Raw genomic sequence first — 20,150 nt, 5'->3', positions numbered from 1 at the left:
GAAAAAATGAACCCTAGGGTTACATAACAAGCTCTTTGTTCTAAATCAGTTACCAAACCAGTAACTGGTTCGAATCACTCAGGGCACCATTCACAAGCCTGCATGTTATATCATGGAGGATACACAGCAGTTTCACTAAATGGCAGCCTCCATTCCTTGAACCTCATGGCAGGAACAATGACAATTGGTCTGTCCGCTTCCATTGCCCTCGATTTACTCAAATTCACTGATTTACAGACGGTAATTCTTTCTGGTAACCACGACCCTGAGATTCATTTTCTTGTGGGCATTCATGGTAAATACAAAAACATAATAGAATCAATGAATGACTGCACCTAATAAGATGGATAAACACCAATATGCAAAAGTCGACAAATTGTGCAAATACAAAAAGAGAAAACATATAACCATATAACAATTACAGCACGGAAACAGGCCATCTCGGCCCTTCTAGTCCGTGCCGAACGCTTACTCTCACCTACTCCCACCTACCTGCACTCAGCCCATAACCCTCCCTTCCTTTCCTGTCCATATACCTATCCAATTTTTTTTTAAATAACAAAATCGAACCTGCCTCTACCACTTCTACTGGAGGCTTGTTCCACACAGCTACCTCTCCCTGAGTAAAGAAGTTCCCCCTTGTGTTACCCCTAAACTTTTGCCTCTTAACTCTCAACTCATGTCCTCTTGTTTGAATCTCCCCTACTCTCAATGGAAAAAGCCTATCCACGTCAACTCTATCTATCCCCCTCATAATTTTAAATACCTCTATCAAGTCCCCCCTCAACCTTTTACGCTCCAAAGAATAAAGACCTAACTTGTTCAACCTTTCTCTGTAACTTAGGTGCTGAAACCCAGGTAACATTCTAGTAAATCTCCTCTGTACTCTCTGTAATTTGTTGACATCTTTCCTATAATTCGGTGACCAGAACTGTACACAATACTCCAAATTTGGCCTCACCAATACCTTGTACAATTTTAACATGACATTAACATTACATCCCAACTCCTATACTCAATGCTCTGATTCATAAAGGCCAGCATACCAAAAGCTTTCTTCACCACCCTATCTACATGAGATTCCACCTTCAGGGAACTATGCAAAAACAGTAGTAATAAAAATGCAATAAATATTGTGAACATAAGATGAGTCCTTGAAAGTGAATCCATAGGTTGTGGGAACAATTCACTGATAAGGTGAGTTAACTTAAGTTTGGCAGGGGTATTTAAATGAAGTTGCAGACAACTGGAGGACAAAACATATTATGATACTATGGTGGTGTGGGACCTAAGGCTCCTTTACTTCCTGGTAGAAGTGAGAAGAGATCCTGGATGGTATAGATGGGTAATGAATGTTTGGTATGGACTTCTTAGGCTTGAAGTTCAATTTCTCTCCTTTTTATCACTCTGACTTTAAATCCAAGACTTGGAAGTTTTAGTGGTGAAAACCAGCTAGATCCAGTCCAGAAATGAAATATCTTTTGAGTGGTACATGAATATCCCTGTCACTCTGTGCATGTCTCCAGTTCTTCACTTTCCACCACAGATCCTTTATCTAGGAGTTCGGACAGAGAATGCTAGTAGTTTATTTGACTATAGACTATACTGGAATATTTCTCAGTGCTATTCTCACTTGACTTTGCAGATTAGTGTTTGGGCCTAAGGAAGATATCTGAATGGACACCAAATTGTTCTCTTTTTGCACGACTTACTTCCGAATCAGAATTGGATTTAATATCACTGACATATGTCATGAATACATAAAATACTATAAATTACAATAACACACACAGACACACTCAAATGAGTAGTGCAAAAAGAGCAAAAATAGTGAGGTAGTATTCAGGGATTGGTTCATTGTTCACAAAGCTAATATCTCAGGGGAGGAAGCTGTTCCTAAAACATTGATTGTGTGTCTTCAGGCTCCTGTATGTTCTCCCTTATGCTAGCAATAATGAGATTAAAAAATTTTTTTTGTAACACATGGTTATTTTTAATGTATTGCAATGTACTGCTGCAGCAAAACAACAAATTTCATGATACATCAGTGATAATAAACCTGATTCTGGTATTGAGATTATTTGTATTAGCCTAATGATACCTTGTGCCATGGATTAACGTTTAACAGGTTTGATCCCACTCAATAGGTACTGATACCAAATCACTCCTCAAAGAAACGTTAATATAAATTTTAGTGTTCAGTACTGTGCAGGAGTTTTAGGCACATATATATATATAACTTGGGTGCCTGAGACTTGCACAGTACTGAATTTGTCAACATTATGCGGGGAGTGAGTTTGTAAACCTGGCAGGAGCAAAGGATGCTGGAAATGCTGAGGGTGGAGTGCCGCGGGAGTGGTGTGGGACAGATAGCAGGGAAGGAATGTCAGAGGTGGGGGGGGGGGTTGGTGCAGATGCACCCAGCCCTGAGGCGTCAGGTAAGGTCATCTGATTCTAAGCAATTGGTTTATTGATTATTACAGAATCTGTTGCTTCCCACTCCCTCCCCTCTCCCTTCCCTTTTTCCAAACCATATTCCCCAGGCTGCCCCACGAGGCAAGGGAAGAGATTGCTGAACCTCTGGCTAGGATCTTTATGTCCTCGTTGTCCACGGGAATGGTACCGGAGGATTGGAGGGAGGCGAATGTTGTCCCCTTGTTCAAAAAAGGTAGTAGGGATAGTCCAGGTAATTATAGACCAGTGAGCCTTACGTCTGTGGTGGGAAAGCTGTTGGAAAAGATTCTTAGAGATAGAATCTGTAGGCATTTAGAGAATCATGGTCTGATCAGGGACAGTCAGCATGGCTTTGTGAAGGGCAGACTGTGCCTAACAAGCCTGATAGAGTTCTTTGAGGAGGTGAACAGGCATATAGATGAGGGTAGTGCAGTGGATGTGATCTACATGGATTTTAGTAAGGCATTTGACAAGGTTCCACACGGTAGGCTTATTTAGAAAGTCAGAAGGCATGGGATCCAGGGAAGTTTGGCCAGGTGGATTCAGAATTGGCTTGCCTGCAGAAAGCAAAGGGTCGTGGTGGAGGGAGTACATTCAGATTGGAGGGTTGTGACTAGTGGTGTCCCACAAGGATCTGTTCTGGGACCTCTACTTTTTGTGATTTTTATTAACGACCTGGATGTGGGGATAGAAGGGTGGGTTGGCAAGTTTGCAGACGACACAAAGGTTGGTGGTGTTGTAGGTAGTGTAGAGGATTGTCAAAGATTGCAGAGAGACATTGATAGGATGTAGAAGTGGGCTGAGAAGTGGCAGATGGAGTTCAACCTGGAGAAGTGTGAGGTGGTACACTTTGGAAGGACAAACTCCAAGGCAGAGTATAAAGTAAATGGCAGGATACTTGGTAGTGTGGAGGAGCAGAGGGATCGGGGGGTACATGTCCACAGATCCCTGAAAGTTGCCTCACAAGTAGATAGGGTAGTTAAGAAAGCTTATGGGGTGTTAGCTTTCATAAGTCGAGGGATAGAGTTTAAGAGACGCAATGTAATGATGCAGCCCTATAAAACTCTAGTTAGGCCACACTTGGAGTACTGTGTCCAGTTCTGGTTGCCTCACTATAGGAAGGATGTGGAAGCATATAGGAAGGATTGGAAAGGGTACAGAGGAGATTTACCAGGATGCTGCCTGGTTTAGAGAGTATGGATTATGATCAGAGATTAAGGGAGCTAGGGCTTTACTCTTTGGAGAGAAGGAGGATGAGAGGAGACATGATAGAAGTGTACAAGATATTAAGAGGAATAGACAGAGTGGACAGCCAGCGCCTCTTCCCCAGGGCACCACTGCTCAGTACAAGAGGACATGGCTTTAAGGTAAGGGGAAGGAAGTTCAAGGGGGATATTAGAGGAAGGTTTTTCACTCAGAGAGTGGTTGGTGCGTGGAATGCACTGCCTGAGTCAGTGGTGGAGGCAGATACACTAGTGAAGTTTAAGAGACTACTAGACAGGTATATGGAGGAATTTAAGGTGAGGGGTTATATGGGAGGCAGGGTTTGAGGGTCAGCACAACATTGTGGGTCGAAGGGTCTGTAATGTGCTGTACTATTCTATGTTCTATGATTCCCCTCTCACTCCCACTTCCCACTCTCAGTCCTCAATGATGACCCATATCAGAATCAGGTTTATCATCACTCACATTGTCATGAATTGTTTTTTGGCAGCAGTACAGTGCAATACGTAAAATTAATGCAGTGCAAAATTCTTAGGCACCCTAGCTATGTGCTTAAGTAAATAGACCTGGACCAATTTAATGGTTTGTCAGTGCATTCTTAATCCCATTGTTAAAGTACTGTATCTTTTCAAAATAGATAATGATCAAAGTAAATTTATTATCAAAGTACGTATATGTCACCATATACTGCCCTAAGATTCATTTTCTTGCCGGCATTTGTTGTAGAACAAAGAAATACAATCAAATCAATGGAAAAAAAACAAATGATTCTGTGGGTATTGGTAATCCAGAGCAACGTATACAAAATGCTGGAGGAATTCAGCAAGTTGGGTAGCATCAGTGGAAACGAATAATGTGTCGGCGTTTCAGGCCTGATGAAGGACCTTGCCTGAAGCATCTCCCCTTTATTCCTTTCCATAGAATCAATGAAAAACTACACACAAGAAATCACTTACAAACAACCAATGTGTTAAAGAAGACCAACTGTGCAAATAAAAGGATATAGTAAATAAACAAGTAAAATAAATAATACTGAGAACTTGAGTTGTAGAATCCTTGACAGTGAATCTGTAGGTTGCTGAATCAGTTCTATTAGTTGACTCACTCTGAGTGTTGTTGGCTCAATCACTATGGTAACATAGGCTAATATGAAGTACCAAGGCTTTCCTCTCTAAACAGGCATTATTTCCTGTTTCTTATCAATTATTATTTGATGTTAAGCACTTGGAGACAACTGAATCCCTTGCTTCAATTTGAAGTTAACCTTTTAGTCTAGTAATTGGCTTTCAGGAAGGATAACCATAAAGCCTGGTTCCTGTGTGATTTTTGAATTTATTTATTTAGAATTACTCCTTTGGCATCATTCTGCAATTAAATAAATGGTTCTTCAGGTTAACCTTTGAAAGTGGAAACAATGAGGGCTCTGATCTGGGAAGTGCTTGATGTATTGGTGATAGTGAGGTGTTGACTACAGAGTTAGAAAAAGGCCAATAATATCGTGAAGGATCCCACCCACCCTGCCGATGGGCTGTTTGTCCCACTCTTATTAGGGAGGAGGCTATGTAGCATCCACGTCAGGACCACCAGACTCAAAAACAGTTACTTTCCCCAATCAGAGAGGCTGATCAACACGTCCACCCCTCCACACCACCAACCACCACTACTCTATCATTTCCTGTCAGAGTCACCTTATGTACAGACACTTCTGTGTCTAGCGTCACTTTATGGGCACACAGTCAATCCATGTATATAAACTATCTTAGTTTTTTTAACTGCACCGAATCCGGAGTAACAATTATTTTGTCTCCTTTACACTTGTGTGCAGGAAATGAATCCTGAATCTTGAGCAAAAGGGTGGGGATGCTTTGCATCACAGAACAAGAATCTGATATGAATCTGATCCCTTCCTCAACCAATATATGGTTCACATGCAGTTCTGAGAGCCTTTTGTCTGATATCTATTGTACAGTTGATAGAAAAGATTCAATGTGGAAATCGCTGAAATGGCAAACAAAGTGGCACAGTTAGTAGAGATGCTACCTCATAGCTCCAGTGATTCAGGTTCAAGTCCTGCCCTCTGGTACTGTCTGTATGAATCTACTCATTCTTCTGTGAACTTCTAGGCTTCTGTGTGTTGTGATCTTATTTCACATCTCAAACATGTGCAGGTCGTTCAGCTAGTTGACCATGGTCAGTGAACATAGCTGAGTTGTAGATCCTGGTGAGAATTGAAGGGACTGTGGGGAGAATGAAGTGGGTTACAAAGGATGGGTGTGTGGTGAACTGTATGGACTTTGTGGGCTGAGGGGCCCTTTTCCATACCATATGTCTCTAAAAACAGGAATTGTACTTCAGGGCATCCATTGTCACAGAGAAACAGAAATAAAAGGCTAAATGTTCTGCGCAGAGAAAAACAGATAAAAGGGTAAATATTCTGGGGTGGAAACTTTCATCAGAAGTCCAGGGTACCAGATATTTTACCTGCCTTTTATCTCTCTAATACCAGTGCAATAAGGGAAGATCTCATTGAAACCACCTATCAAATAACAATTGTTAATAACAGTTAATTCATTCTCCTTTACACTTGTGTACTGGAAATGATATTAAACAATCTTGAATCTTGAACCTTTGATAGTTGCAAGCACAGGAGATTCTGCAGATGGTGGAAAAAAAACACTGAAGGATCTCAGCAGGTCAGACAGCATCTATGGAGGGAAATAAGCTTTTGGCTGAGACCCTTCATCAGTTCTGGAAAGGATGGGAGCTGAAGGCAGAATAAGAAGGTGGGGAGAGGGTAGAAGTGCATTCTAGGAGGTGATTATGGCTCACACCTGAACCCGAGGGGAACCAATATGTTCGTGGGCAGGTTTGTTAGAGCTGTTGGGGAGGGTTTAAACTAATTTGGCTGGGGGCTGGGAATTGGTGTGAAGGGACTCAGGAAAGGACAGATGGTTTAAAAAAAAGTAAAGATAGCGTGCAGTCAGACTGTCAGGAAGGGAAATCAGATGATGGGACTTAGTTGCAGCCAACAGACTGAGTATCAAATTATTAGGGATGCAGAATCGGAAAGGTTAGCAAATACAGTACTCAAGGTGTTGTATCTAAATGCGCGTAGTATAAGAAATAAGGCGGATGATCTTGTTGCAATCATGATATTGTGGCCATCACTGAATCGTGGCTGAAGGATGGTTGTAGTGGGGACTGAATGTCCAAAGTTATATGTTGTATTGGAGGGATAGGAAGGTAGGCAGAAGGGGTAGTGTGGCTGTGCGGGTAAAGAATTGCATCAAATCCGTAGAAAGATGTGACATAGAATCGGAAGTTGTTGAATCCTTGTGGGTTGAGTTAAGAAACTGCAAGGGTAAACAAGGACATTGATGGCAGTTATATACAGGCCTCCCAACAGTGGCTGGGAGGTGGACCACAGATTACAACAGGAAATAGAAAAGGTGAGCCAAAAGGGCAATGTTATGGTAGTCATGGGAGATTTTAACATACAGGTCGATTGGGAAAATCAGGTTAGTAATGGATCTTAAGAGAGTGAGTTTGTTGAATGCTTAAGAGATGGCTTTTTAGAGCAGTTGTCATGGAGCCTACTAGGGGATCAGCTACACTGGATTGGGTGTTATGTAATAAACCTGAGGCAATTAGGGAGCTTAAGGTAAAAGAACCCTTCGGAACCAGTGATCACAAATTGATTAAGTTCAACTTGAAATTTGATAGGGAAAAAGTAAAGTCAGATGTAGCAGTATTTCAGTGGAGTAAGGGAAATTACAGTGGTATGAGAGAGGAGTTGGCTAAAGTAAATTGGAAGGAGCTGCTGGCAGGGATGTCAGCAGAGCAGCAGTGGTGTGAGTTTCTGGGAAAAATGAGGAAGGTGCAAGACATAAGTTTTCCAAAAACAAAGAAATACTGAAATGGTAAAATAGTACAACCATTGGTGACAAGGGAAGTCAAAGCCATTGTAAAAGCTAAGGAAAGGGCATACAACAAAGCAAAAATTAGTGGGATGACAGAGGATTGGGATGTTTTTAAAATCCTACAGAGAGCAACTAAAAAGTCATTAGAAGGGAAAGGTGAAATATGAATGTAAGCTGGCAAATAATATCAAAGTGGATAGTAAAAGTTTTTTCAAATATGTTAAAATAAAAGAAATGAGAGTGGATATAGGACTGCTAGAAAATGAGGCAGGAGAAATAATAACAGGAGACAAGGAAATGGCTAATGAAGCAAATGAGTATCTTGCATCAGTCTTCACTGTAAAAGACACTAGCAGTGTGCCTGTAGTGTGTGAGGGAAGAGAAGTGGATGCAGTTACTATTACAAGGGAGAAGGTGCTCAAAAAGCTGAAAGACCTAAAGGTACATAAGTCACCTGGACCAGATGAACTGCACCCTAGGGTTCTGAAAGAGGAAGCGTTAGAGATTGTGGTGGCATTAGAAATGATCTTTCAGAAATCATTGAACTCTGGCACGGTGCCAGAGGATTAGAAAATTGCAAATGGCACTCCACTCTTTGAGAAAGGAGGGAGGCAGCAGAAAGGAAATTATAAACCAGTTAGCCTGACCTCAGTGGTTGGGAAGATGTTGGAGTCAATTGTTAATGATGAGGTGATGCAGTATTTAGTGGCACAGGACAAGGTAGTACAAAGTCAGCATGGTTTTCTTCAGGGAAATTCCTGACTAACGAATCTGATGGAATCTTTTGAGGAGATTACACAGTGGCATTCAAAAGTTTGGGCACCCCTGGTCAAAATTTCTGTTACTGTGCATAGTTAATTGAGTAGAAGATGAACTGATCTCCAAAAGTCATAAAGTTAAAGGTGAAACTTTCTTTTCAACATTTTAAGCAAGATTAGTGTATTATTTTTATTTTGTACAATTTTACAGTGGAAAAAAAGGAAAGGAGCACTATGCAAAAGTCTGGGCACCTGAAGAGATTTGAGCTCTGAGATAACTTTTACCAAGGTCTCAGACCTTAATTAGCTTGTTAGGGCTGTGGCTTGTTCACAGTCATCATTAGGAAAGGCCAGTTGATGCAAATTTCAAAGCTTTATAAATACAGGTGTCCCCCGCTTTACGAATGTTTGCTTTACGCCACTCCGCTTTTACAAAAGACCTATATTAGTAATCTGTTTTCGCATTACAAAGAGGATTTTCGCTTTGACAAAAATTTTTCCCATATAAATTAATGGCTCTCTGCCTTATACCATTTTGGCTTAAGAAAGGTTTCATAGGAATGTTCTACCTTTGTAAAGGGGGGGGGGGACACCTGTACCCTGACTCCTCAAACCTTGTCCCAACAATCAGCAGCTATAGGCTCCTCTAGGCAGCTGCCTAGCACTCTGAAAATTAAAATAAATGATGCCCATAAAGCAGGAGAAGCAGGAGAAGGCTGTAAGAAGATAGCAAAGCGTTTCAGGTAGCCGTTTCCTCAGTTGGTAATGCAATTAAGAAATGGCAGTTAACAAGAATGGTGGAGGTCAAGTTGAGGTCTGGAAGACCAAGAAAACTTTCCGAGAGAACTGCTCGTAGGATTGCTAGAAAGACAAATCAAAACCCCTGTTTGACTGCAAAAGACCTTCAGGAAGATTTAGCAGACTGTGAAGTGGTGGTGCACTGTTCTACAGTGCAGCGACACTGGCACAGATATGATCTTCATGGAAGAGTCATCAGAAGAAAACTTTTCCTGCGTCCTCACCACAAAATTCAGTGTCAGAAGTTTTTAAAGAAACATCTAAACAAGCCTGATGCATTTTGTAAGCGAGTTCAGTGGACTGATGAAGTTAAAATAGAACTTATTGGCCACAATGAACAAAGGTACCGGTATATTTGGAGAAAAAAGGGTGCAGAATTTCATGAAAAGAACACCTCTTCAACTGTTAAGCGCAGGGGTGGATTGATCATGCTTTGGGCTTATGTTGCAGCCAGTGGCAGGGGGACATTTCACTGGTAGAGGGAGGAATGAATTCAATTAAATACTAGCAAATTCTGGAAGCAAACATCACACCGTCTGTAAAAAAGCTGAATATGAAAGGAGGATGGCTTCTACAACAGGATACTGATCCTAAACACACCTCAAAATCCACAATGGACTACTTCAAAAAGCGCAAGCTGAAGGTTTTGCCATGGCCCTCATAGTACCCCGATCTAAACATCATCGAAATCTGTGGATAGACCTCAAAAGAGCAGTGCATTCAAGACGGCCCAAGAATCTCACAGAGCTAGAAGCCTTTTGCAAGGAAGAATGAGTGAAAATCCCCAAACAAGAATTGAAAGACTCTTAGCTGGCTACAGAAAGCATTTACAAGCTGTGATACTTACCAAAAGGGTTGTTACTAAGTACAGACCATGCAGGGTGTCCAAACTTTTGCTTTGGGCCCTTTTCCTTTTTTTGTTGTTTTAAAACTGTAAAAGATGGGGAAAAAAACGTAATCTTACTTAAAATATTTCAGAAATGTGTTTTCTTTAACTTTATGCCTTTTGGAAATCAGGTCATCTTTTACTTGTTTAGCTATTCACAGTAACAGAAATTTTGACCGGGGTGCCTAAACTTTTGCATGCCACTGTAAGTAGGATAGATAAAAGGGATGTAGTGGATGTTGTATATTTGGACTTACAGAAGCCTTTGACAAGGTGCCACATGTGAGGCTGCCTACCAAGTTAAGAGCCCATGGTATTACCATGGTTAGAGCATTGGCTGATTGGTGGGAGGCAGTGAGAGGGAATAAAAGGATCTTTTTCTGGATGGTGACTAGTGGTGTTCCGCAGGAGTTGGTGTTGGGACCACTTCTTTTTATGCTGTATATCAATGATTTAGATGTTGGAATAGATGGCTTTGTTGCCAAGGTTGCAGATGATATGAAGATTGGTGGATGGGCAAGTAGTGTTAAGGAAACAGGAAGGTTGCAGAAAGACTAAGACAGAATAAGAGAATGGGAAAGCAAGTGGCAAATGAAATACCATGTTGGAAAATGTATGGTCAGGCACTTTGGTAGAAAAAATAAATGTGCAGACTATTTTCTAAACAGGGAGAAAATCCAGGAATCTGAGATGCAAAGGGACTTGGGAGTCCTTGCGCAGAACACCCTGAAGGTTAATTTGCAGGTTGAGTCAGTGGTGAGGAAGGCAAATGCCAGGTTAGCATTCATTTCAAGAGGTCTAGAATACAAAAGCAAAGAATGATGCTGAGGCTTTATAAGACACTGGTGAGGCCTCGTCTTGAGTATTGTGAACAGTTTTGGGCCCCTGTTCTTAGAAAAGATTGGATTGGCATTGGAGAGAGTCTAGAGGAGGTTCACATGGATGATTCCAGGAATGAAAGGGTTATCATACAAGGAACGTTTGATGGCTCTGTGTCAGTACTTGCTGGAATTCAGAAGGATGAGGGCGGATCTCATTGAAACCTTTTGAATGCTTAAAGGCCTAGACAGAATAGATGTGGAAAGGATGTTTCCCATGGTGGGAGAGTCTAGGACAAGAGGGCACAGCCTCAGAATAGAGGGGCGCCCTTTCAAAACAGAGATGTGGAGAAATTTCTTTAGCGAAAGGGTGGTGAATTTGTTGCCACATGCAGCTGTGGAGGTCAGATTGTTGAGTGTATTTAAGGCAGAGATTGATAGGTTCTTGATTAGACATGGCATCAAGGGGAGATGGTTGGGAACGGGAGTTGAGGAGGAGAGAGAAAAAGGATCACCATGATTGAATGGCAGAGCAGACCTGATGGGCCAGATGGCCTAATTCTTCTCCTATGTCTTATGGTCTTGATGCCACTGATTTATCTCTCTGGATTCAATTGTGGTAACTAAGTAATAACGTAGCTGAAAAACAATTTAAAAGAGTTTAATTATGTGTATATCTGCTTGATTGGTTGGTTTTGATATTCAGAATCAGAATCAAGTTTAATGACCCTAGCATATTTCATGAAATGTGTTGGTTTAGGACAGCAATACATTGAAATACTTAATAATAAAAACTACAAAATATAAGAAGTGCATATAAAAACAGAAATTTAAATAAGTAGCGCAAGAGATAAGGAAAAAGTACTGAGGGGTTCATTCTCCATTCAGAAATCTGATGGCGGAGGAGAAGAAGCTGTTCCTGAAACATTGAGTATGTGGCTTCAGGTTTCTGTACTTCCTCCTGGGTGATGGGGTCTTTAATGATGGATGCCACCTTTTTGAGGCATTGCCTTTTGAAGATGTCCTGAATGCTGGGAAGGCTAGTGCCCATGAAGGAACTGGCTGAGTTTACAAACTTCTGCAGCTTTTTTCCAATCCTGTGCAGTGGTTCCTCCATACCAGACAGTGATGCAGGCGCTTAGAATGCTTTTCACAGCACAGTTATAGAAATCTGTGAGTGTCTTTGGTAACTTAACAATTCTGCTCAAATTCCTAATAAAATATAGCTGTTGTCATGCATATTCTGTACCAACCATGTCAAAGCTGTTTCTCTTTAACTCCCTGAAGTTTCGCTGTTTTTCCCTTTTACATTAGTGGTGTTAGTATTTCATTCTCTTTTCAGAAACTGATGTACAAATACAGTGCCTTGAAAAAGTATTCAGCCCCAATCCTTTGTTCACAAAAATGAGTACTACAACCAGAGATTTTGATCAATTTAACTGAGAATTTTTATTTGTGAATCACATGTTCCTATTTTCACAGTAGACCCAAAAAACAGGGAAAATAGTAAAGCATGAAAACTTCAAATTCGAAAACTGAAATGTCAGCAGTTCAGAAGTATTTATCCCCTTTGCTCAATTTTTAGTTGAACCACCTCTTGCAGCTATTACAGCCAGTAGTTATTTTGGATATATCTCTAATAGCTTTGCACAAAGTGATGGAACAAGATTTGCCCATTTCTCTTTGCAAAATTGCTCAAGCTGTGCCAAGTTAGTTTGGGAGAGGCGGTGGACAGCAATCGAGACCTTTCCAGAGATGTTCGATTGGGTCAAGGTCAGGACTCTGTCTGTGTCACTCAAGGACATCAATTTTCTTCATTTGAAGCCACTCCATGGTTAATCTGCTAGTGTGCTTTATGTTGTTGTCCTGCTGAAAGATGAACATTCTTCACCAGTTCAAGCTTCTGGCAAAGGCTAGGAGGGTTTTATCCAGGATCTCTCAGTATTTCACAGCATTCATCTTCCCATCAACTAACCAGATTTCCAGTCCCATTGCATGATGCTACCTCCACCATACTTTACAGAAGGGATGGGATTTTCTTGTTGATGCACACAAGATTTATGCTGTATGTACCACTTAAAAAATGTATATCCTTACCCATAAAGACTTGGCAAAGCATCACCTAGAAGATCTGTACAGATGTGGAAGGTCTTGTAGTCGGATGAGACTAAAGTGGACACTAAGCAGTACCTATGGCAAAATCTAATACTTCATATCAGCCTGGTAACACCATCCCTACTGTAAAATATGGTGGAGGTAGGTTCATGCAGTGGGGATCCTCTTAAGCAGGAGGGACTGGAAATCTGATCAGGTTTGAAAGGAAGATGAATGTGCTAAACACAGATAGATCCTGGATAAAAACCTGCTAGTCTCTGCCAGATAGCTTAAGCTGGGAAGGAAGTTTGTCTTTCAGCAGGACAATGACCTAAAGCACACAGCCAGAACAACCATGGAGTAGCTTCAAATGAAGACAATTGATATTCTTGAGTTGCCTTAACCTGCCTCATCTTAACTTGATCGAACATCTCTGGCAAAAACCTGAGGATTGCTGTCCACCTTCGTCCCCCAAATAACCAGGCACTTGAACAATTTTGCAAGGAAGAGTGGGCAAATCTTGCTCTATCACATTATGCAAAGCTAATAGAGACTAATGGTTGTAATAGTTGCAAGGGGTGGTTCAACTAATTATTGAGCAAGGGGGAATGAATACTTTTGAACTGCTGTCGTTTGAGTTTTTAGTTTTTCATGGTTTACAATTTTCCCAGATTTTTGGGCTCTAATGGGGGGAAAAAAAGGACCAACTGTTTCACAAATAATAATTCTCAGTTAAATTGATCAAAATAGAAGAATGAGGGGGGACCTCATAGAAACATTTTGAATGTTGAAAGGCATGGACAGAGTGGATGTGACAAAGTTGTTTCCCATGGTGGGGGAGTCTAGAACGAGAGGGCATGACTTAAGGATTCAAGGGCGCCCATTCAGAACAGAGATGCAAAGAAATTATTTTAGCCAGAGGGTGGTGAATCTGTGGAACTTGTTGCCACGGGCAGCAGTGGAGGTCAAGTCATTGGGTGTATTTAAGGCAGAGATTGATAGGTATCTGAGTAGCCAGGGCATCAACAGTTATGGTGAGAAGGCGGGGGAGTGGGACTAAATGGAAGAATGGATCAGCTCATGATAAAATGGCGGAGCAGATGTGATGGGCCGATTGGCAGTCTTTTGCTCCTTTGTCTTATGGTCCTATGATCTAAAATCTCTGGTTGTAATACTCATTTATATGAAAAAAAAAGGTTGGGGGCTGAATACTTTTTCAAAGCACTGTATATTCCACTATAAAAGGAAATTGTTACTAATTATTGAATATCACACATAAATAAGGTAGCTAGAAAATCACTAAGACCAAAAAAACCATAAGATTTAGGAGCACAATTAGGCCATTTGGCCCATTGAGTCTGCTCTGTCATTTCATCATGGCTGATCCAATATTCCTCTAAGACCCATTCTCCTGCCTTCTCTCTGTATCCCCTCATGCTCTGACCAATCAAGAACCTATCAATCTCTGCCTTAAATATACATAAAGACTTGGCCTCTACAGGTGCCTGTGGCAAAGAATTCCAAAGATTCACCATTCCCTGGCTAAAGAAATTCCTCCTCATCTCTATTCTAAAAGGTGGCCCTTCTGTTGTGAGGCTATGTTCTCTGGACCTAGACTCTCCCACCATATGAAACTTTCAATTAAAGTTGAATGGTATTATGATGTTTACTGGAAAGCCAAAGCTGAAATTAAGAGGTTAAGGACGTGATCAGGTGATTTGTGGAAGATAAAAATATGGCATTAAAAAGAAATTAAAAGTAAGAATATTTTGGGTTGTCACTGTAGTCTAGTGGTTAGTACAACGATATTACAGCTCGGCATTGGAGTCTGGAGTTCAGTTCTGACGCAATCTGTAAGGTTTTTGTATATCCTGCCTGTGACTGCATGGATTTCCTCCGGGTGCCCTGGTTTCCTTCCATGTTCCAAAAACATACTGGTAAGTAGGTTAATTTGGTCATCATAAATTGCTGGGTGGTGAAGCTCATTGGGCTGGAAGGGCCTGTTCTGTGCTGTAATTCTAAATGAAGAAATAAGTACACACATAAATAAGCATTGAGGAAGTAATCCTGAATTGGTTCAGAATTAAATAAATGATATGGATTAAAGTAACATTCTGCTTTTAGTTAAGCAGAGAAAGGTAAGGTGGGCTCTTTATGGCATGCCACACAAGCAGAGATAATGAATCTGCACAGCAAATTTGACATCTACATAAGTTCTTCTAGGGATAATTACTTAAGTAATCTGTATTACAATCTTTGTCTAATTTTCCTTGGGTTTACATTTCTCTTGCTGTTAGATTTGCCGAATATTGCACAGAATATTCAGCAAATCTGATGCTGTATCTGTGGATTTCATTGCTACAGATGCCAATGAACCCAAGTTATTGGGTATATTTAAAGTGGAGGTTGATAAATTCTTGATTAGGTTACAGGGAGAAAGTAGGGGAATGAGATTGAGAGGGATAATAAATCAGCCATGATAGATTGGCAAAGCAGACTTGATGGGCTGAATGGCCTATGTTCCGCTCCTATGTCTTATGGTCATATAGAATATAAATATATTTTGTGACTAATATAATGAATGCTTTATTTAAATGGACCATTAAAAACTATCTGTTTTACCTGTCTTATGTTTTGGTGCTTTATGTTGTATAAATTCACTTCCAGCAAGTTATTGCAAGATGGCATGTTGATTTAAACTATTTTGATGTTTGCTTGCAGAGATATTACATATAGCATTCTTCTCGAGTCTGTGACCACCCTTTTGGTTCTACTGTCTTGCCAGCTATTCCAGAAAGAGATAATTCGAGAAAGTACAATATACAAGTACTTGATGCAAGGACAATGGTATGACAACTTTATTCGACTTTGCATGATTTAATTTAAGAGAAATATGTAAGTGTGAATAATAAGTTCTCCATCCTGACTTTGAAACCTCTGTTAATCTTGGAGGAGATCAGAGCAGAATCACTATGCATATTTTCTGAGAAGATAGATAACCATTTCCTTTTGGTGCCAATTGAATGAGAAATATAGAAATGATCAGGATTGCAAATAGAAAAGTTAAAAACATTTCCTATGTTTCAGAAATTCAAATTCTAAACTTAGGATATGCCTATGGATCAATTGACTATGGCTGGGCTCAGTTTATTTGCTTAAAGTGATTGAAATAATCAGGAAAAGCAGTGATAGGAATTTAGATTTTTCCAACGTTTTCCCCCTCTTCCTTCCCTCTTCTTTGTTTTCCCACTTTGGCCTCTTACCTTTCTCCTCACCTGCCTATAACCTCTCCATGGTTCCTCTCCTCCTTCCCTTTCTCTCATGGTCCTCTCTCCACTCCCATCAGACTCTTTCTTTTTCAGCCCTTTACCTTTCCCACCTATTATCTTCCAGCTTCTTACTTTATCCCCCTACCCATCTGGCTTCATCTATCATCTTCTAGCTTCTGTTCCTTCCTCTCCCCCACCTTCTTATTCTGGTTTCTTCCCCCTTCCTTTCCAGTCCTGAGGAAGGGTCTCAGCTTGAAATGTAACACTGGACCCCCTGCAGTTCGAGTATCATCCCAACCACTCAACAGACGACGCCATCACTACCACCCTCCACCTGGCCCTCACCCACCTGGACAAAAAAGACACATACGTTTGAATGTTGTTCATAGACTTCAGTTCAGCATTCAACACAATCATTTCTTAGCACCTGATTAGAAAACTGAAACTGCTGGGCCTGAACACCTCCCTCTGCAACTGGATCGTAGACTTCCTGACTGGGAGACCTCAGTTAGTCCGGATTGGGAGCAGCATCTCCAACACCATCACACTGAGCACGGGGGCCCCCCAGGGCTGTGTGCTCAGTTCACTGCTGTTCACTTTGCTGACCCACGACTCTGCAGCAACACACAGCTCGAACCACATCATCAAGTTCGCCGATGACACGACCGTGGTGGGTCTCATCAGCAAGAACGACGAGTCAGCATACAGAGAGGAGGTGTAGCGGCTAACAGACTGGTGCAGAGCCAACAACCTGTTTCTGAATGTGAACAAAACAAAAGAGATGGTTGTTGACTTCAGGAGAGCACGGAGCAACCACTCTGTGCTGAACATTGATGGCTCCTTCGTTGAGATCATTAAGAGCACCAAATTTCTTGGTGTTCACCTGGCAGAGAATCTCACCTGGTCCCTCAACACCAGCTCCATAGCCAAGAAAGCCCAGCAGTGTCTCTACTTTCTGCGAAGGCTGAGAAAAGTCCATCTCCCACCCCACATCCTCATCACATTCTACAGAGGATGTATCAAGAGCATCCTGAGCAGCTGCATCGCTGCCTGGTTTGGGAATTGCACTATCTCGGATCGCAAGACTCTGCAGCGAATAGTGAGGTCAGCCGAGAAGATCATTGGGGTCTCTCTTCCAGCCATTACAGACATTTACACCACATGCTGCACCCACAAAACTAACAGTATTGTGAAGGACCCCACACACCCCTAACACAAACTCTTCTCCCTCCTGCCATCTGGCAATAGGTACCGAAGCATTCGGGCTCTCACGATCAGACTGTGCAACTGCCCTGCACTGTTTTCTGCACTTTATGTAGTCCTGTGCAGGTCTGCAGTCTAGTGCAGTTTTAATGTTGTTTTACGTAGTCTAGTGTAGCCTTATGCTGTCTCACATAGTGTAGTGTAGTTTTATGTTGTTTCATGTAGCATCAGGGTCCTGGAGGAACGTTGTTTTGTTTGTACTGTACCAGCAGTCTATGGTCGAAATGACAATAAACTTGACGACTTGACTGTTAATTCATTCCATAGATACTGCTAGACCTGCAGAGTTCCTCCAGCATTTTGTGTATGTTGCTCTGGATTTCCAGAATCTCTTGTGTTTAAGAGTTGAACTAATAGTGTTCTGGTAGGTCTTGTAAAATTCAAATTGTGCTCACTAAGTCAGAGGCAATAAATAGAAAGCAAAGGAACTGGAAAACAGACATAAAGTCAAAGTCAGGAAAATACTTAGTAGATCAGGCAGTGTCTGGAGAAGGAGACTGGTTTAAGATATCAGGCTTTTAAAACATTCAGAGGTACTATTTCAATGGAACAGGCTGGCCTTTGGCCCTGTACTGTAATGTTCCATGAAACACCACTTGCTCTGCCCATTGACTTGATAACAAGGGCTTTGACCTCATGGTTACTTGTAAAAGCATTAAGGGAGACTAGAGAAAAAAAAACTTGCCAAGAATCTAAATATTAAATACATCACCAGATTGCTGAACTTGAGCATTTTGGAGGGAAGTGGATAAATATTTAAACAACAATGTTTGTGAAACTTGGCACTTTTTTTCTGAAGGCAGTGCATTTTTTTCATGCACTTAATCTTTGATCACAAATTGCAGAATATTTTTTCAAGTAAAATTCAAAGTAAACTTATTATCAAAGTACACATATGTCACCATATACAACCCTGAGATTCATTTTCTTGTAGGCATTCACAATAAATCCAATAACCTTAATAGAATCAATGGCAGACTGCACTAACTGGCGGACTACCAGCGTGCAAAAGACAGCAGACTGAGCAAAAACAAAAGAAAGAAATGATAATAAAAGCTATATAGGACCCTGGTCAGGCCCCACGTGGAATACTGCGCTCACTTCTGGTCACCTCACTACAGAAAGGGTGCAGAGGAGATTTACAAGGATGTTGCTTGGCTTGGGGAGCATTCCTTATGAGAATAGGTTGAGTGAACCCGGCCTTTTTTCCTTGGAGTGACGGAGGATGAGAGGTGACCTGATAGAGGTGTGTAAGATGATGAGAGGCATTGATTGTGTGGATAGTCAGAGGATTTTTTCTAGGGCTTAAATGGCTAGCATGAGAGGGCACAGTTTTAGGGTGCTTGGAAGTAGGTACAGAGGAGATGTCAGGTAAGTTTTTTTACGCAGAGAGTGGTGAGTCCGTGAAATGGGCTGCCAGTGACGGTGATGGAAGCGGATACGATAGGGTCTTTTAAGAGACTCCCGGACAGGTACATGGAGCTCAGAAAAATAGAGGGCCGTGGGTAACCATAGGTAATTTCTAAGGTAAGGACATATTCGGCACAGCTTTGTGGGCTGAAGGGCTTGTATTGTGCTGTAGGTTTTCTATGTTTCTATAATAATAATACTTGTGAAATTCTTACGGCATCTGATTATGCATTTGGATACTATAATCTCTCTATCTATTAACAGGCAAAAAAAGCAAAACCATTATCAAAATAAACTCAGGCGTTTTTTCAGGGCGACTCTCTAAGCCTGCTATGGTTTTGTCTAGCTTTAAACGTGCTCTCTAATTTACTGAATTGGACAAAAGATTAACATTACCTAGGACAGAGGGCAAAGAGGAATTAACAAGCAGATAAAACGTCTGAGGATATATTTTCATCAATGAAACCAGGATTTCCCTTGAGCATATACAATTCTGATCAGAAGTGCACACCACTAAACTTAAATGAAAGCACAACCCAGAAAAATGAAGAAGTTATCACTATAGAAGTTAGCCAATGGAAGAGCATGACTCTCCATGGAAGACATTCCCTTGATCTGAGCAGACTAGATGTTGACAAGGAAGCGTCGAATGCCTGGCTCAGAGTTGGAGATACCACAATAGTCACAGAGAAGTACAGCACAGAAACTGGTGGTTTACATAAAAAATTATAACAGACCAACAAATTTGAGATGATTAATGCAGAAAATGCTAAGAAACCAGAAACAATCCAACACATTACAGGATCCTGCAGCAGTTTAACTCAATCTGGCACAATCAAGTGGCAAGCATCATTCACCAAAGTGTTGCTTGAAAATACAAGCTCATAAAAGGCACCATACCTTGCTATAAATCAGAATCAGGTTTAATATCACTGGCACATGTTGTGGAGTTTGTTAACTTAGCTGCAGCGGTACAATGCAATGCATGATAAATATAGAAATAAATTAACAAAGCCTTCAAATTATATTATGACTAATCCATTATTACAGATAGGACAATCCATAACTACTGTCTGAATATAATTTTGCAGGATGTACAAGCAAGAACAACTTACTTAATAGATATAGCCATTCCAAACACGAACAACATACAAAAATCAGTAAATGAAAAACATTGAATTAAAAGCGGAAGTTGAAAGACTATGCAACATGAACAGGATAAACGTTGTCCCAATAGTAATGTCTACATTTGGTAT

At 41.0% G+C, this 20,150-nt stretch overlaps 1 protein-coding gene across 4 annotated transcripts in view; it reads left to right on the top strand.

Annotated features, from left to right (window-relative positions):
* dym (dymeclin) overlaps positions 1–20,150 on the top strand; it is a 375,569-nt gene that overhangs the window by 111,284 nt on the left and 244,135 nt on the right. For all 4 annotated transcript variants that reach the window (XM_073064068.1, XM_073064065.1, XM_073064064.1 and 1 more), the window contains exon 7: positions 15,674–15,799. In XM_073064068.1, the coding sequence (XP_072920169.1) occupies positions 15,674–15,799 (126 nt within the window). The remainder of the gene's footprint in view (positions 1–15,673; positions 15,800–20,150) is intronic.

The sequence above is a fragment of the Hemitrygon akajei genome, chromosome 13 (assembly GCF_048418815.1).
Source record: "Hemitrygon akajei chromosome 13, sHemAka1.3, whole genome shotgun sequence".
Classification (NCBI taxonomy): domain Eukaryota; kingdom Metazoa; phylum Chordata; class Chondrichthyes; order Myliobatiformes; family Dasyatidae; genus Hemitrygon; species Hemitrygon akajei.
Note: the sequence above shows the minus strand (reverse complement) of the source record. Positions and strands in the feature narration are given on the sequence as shown.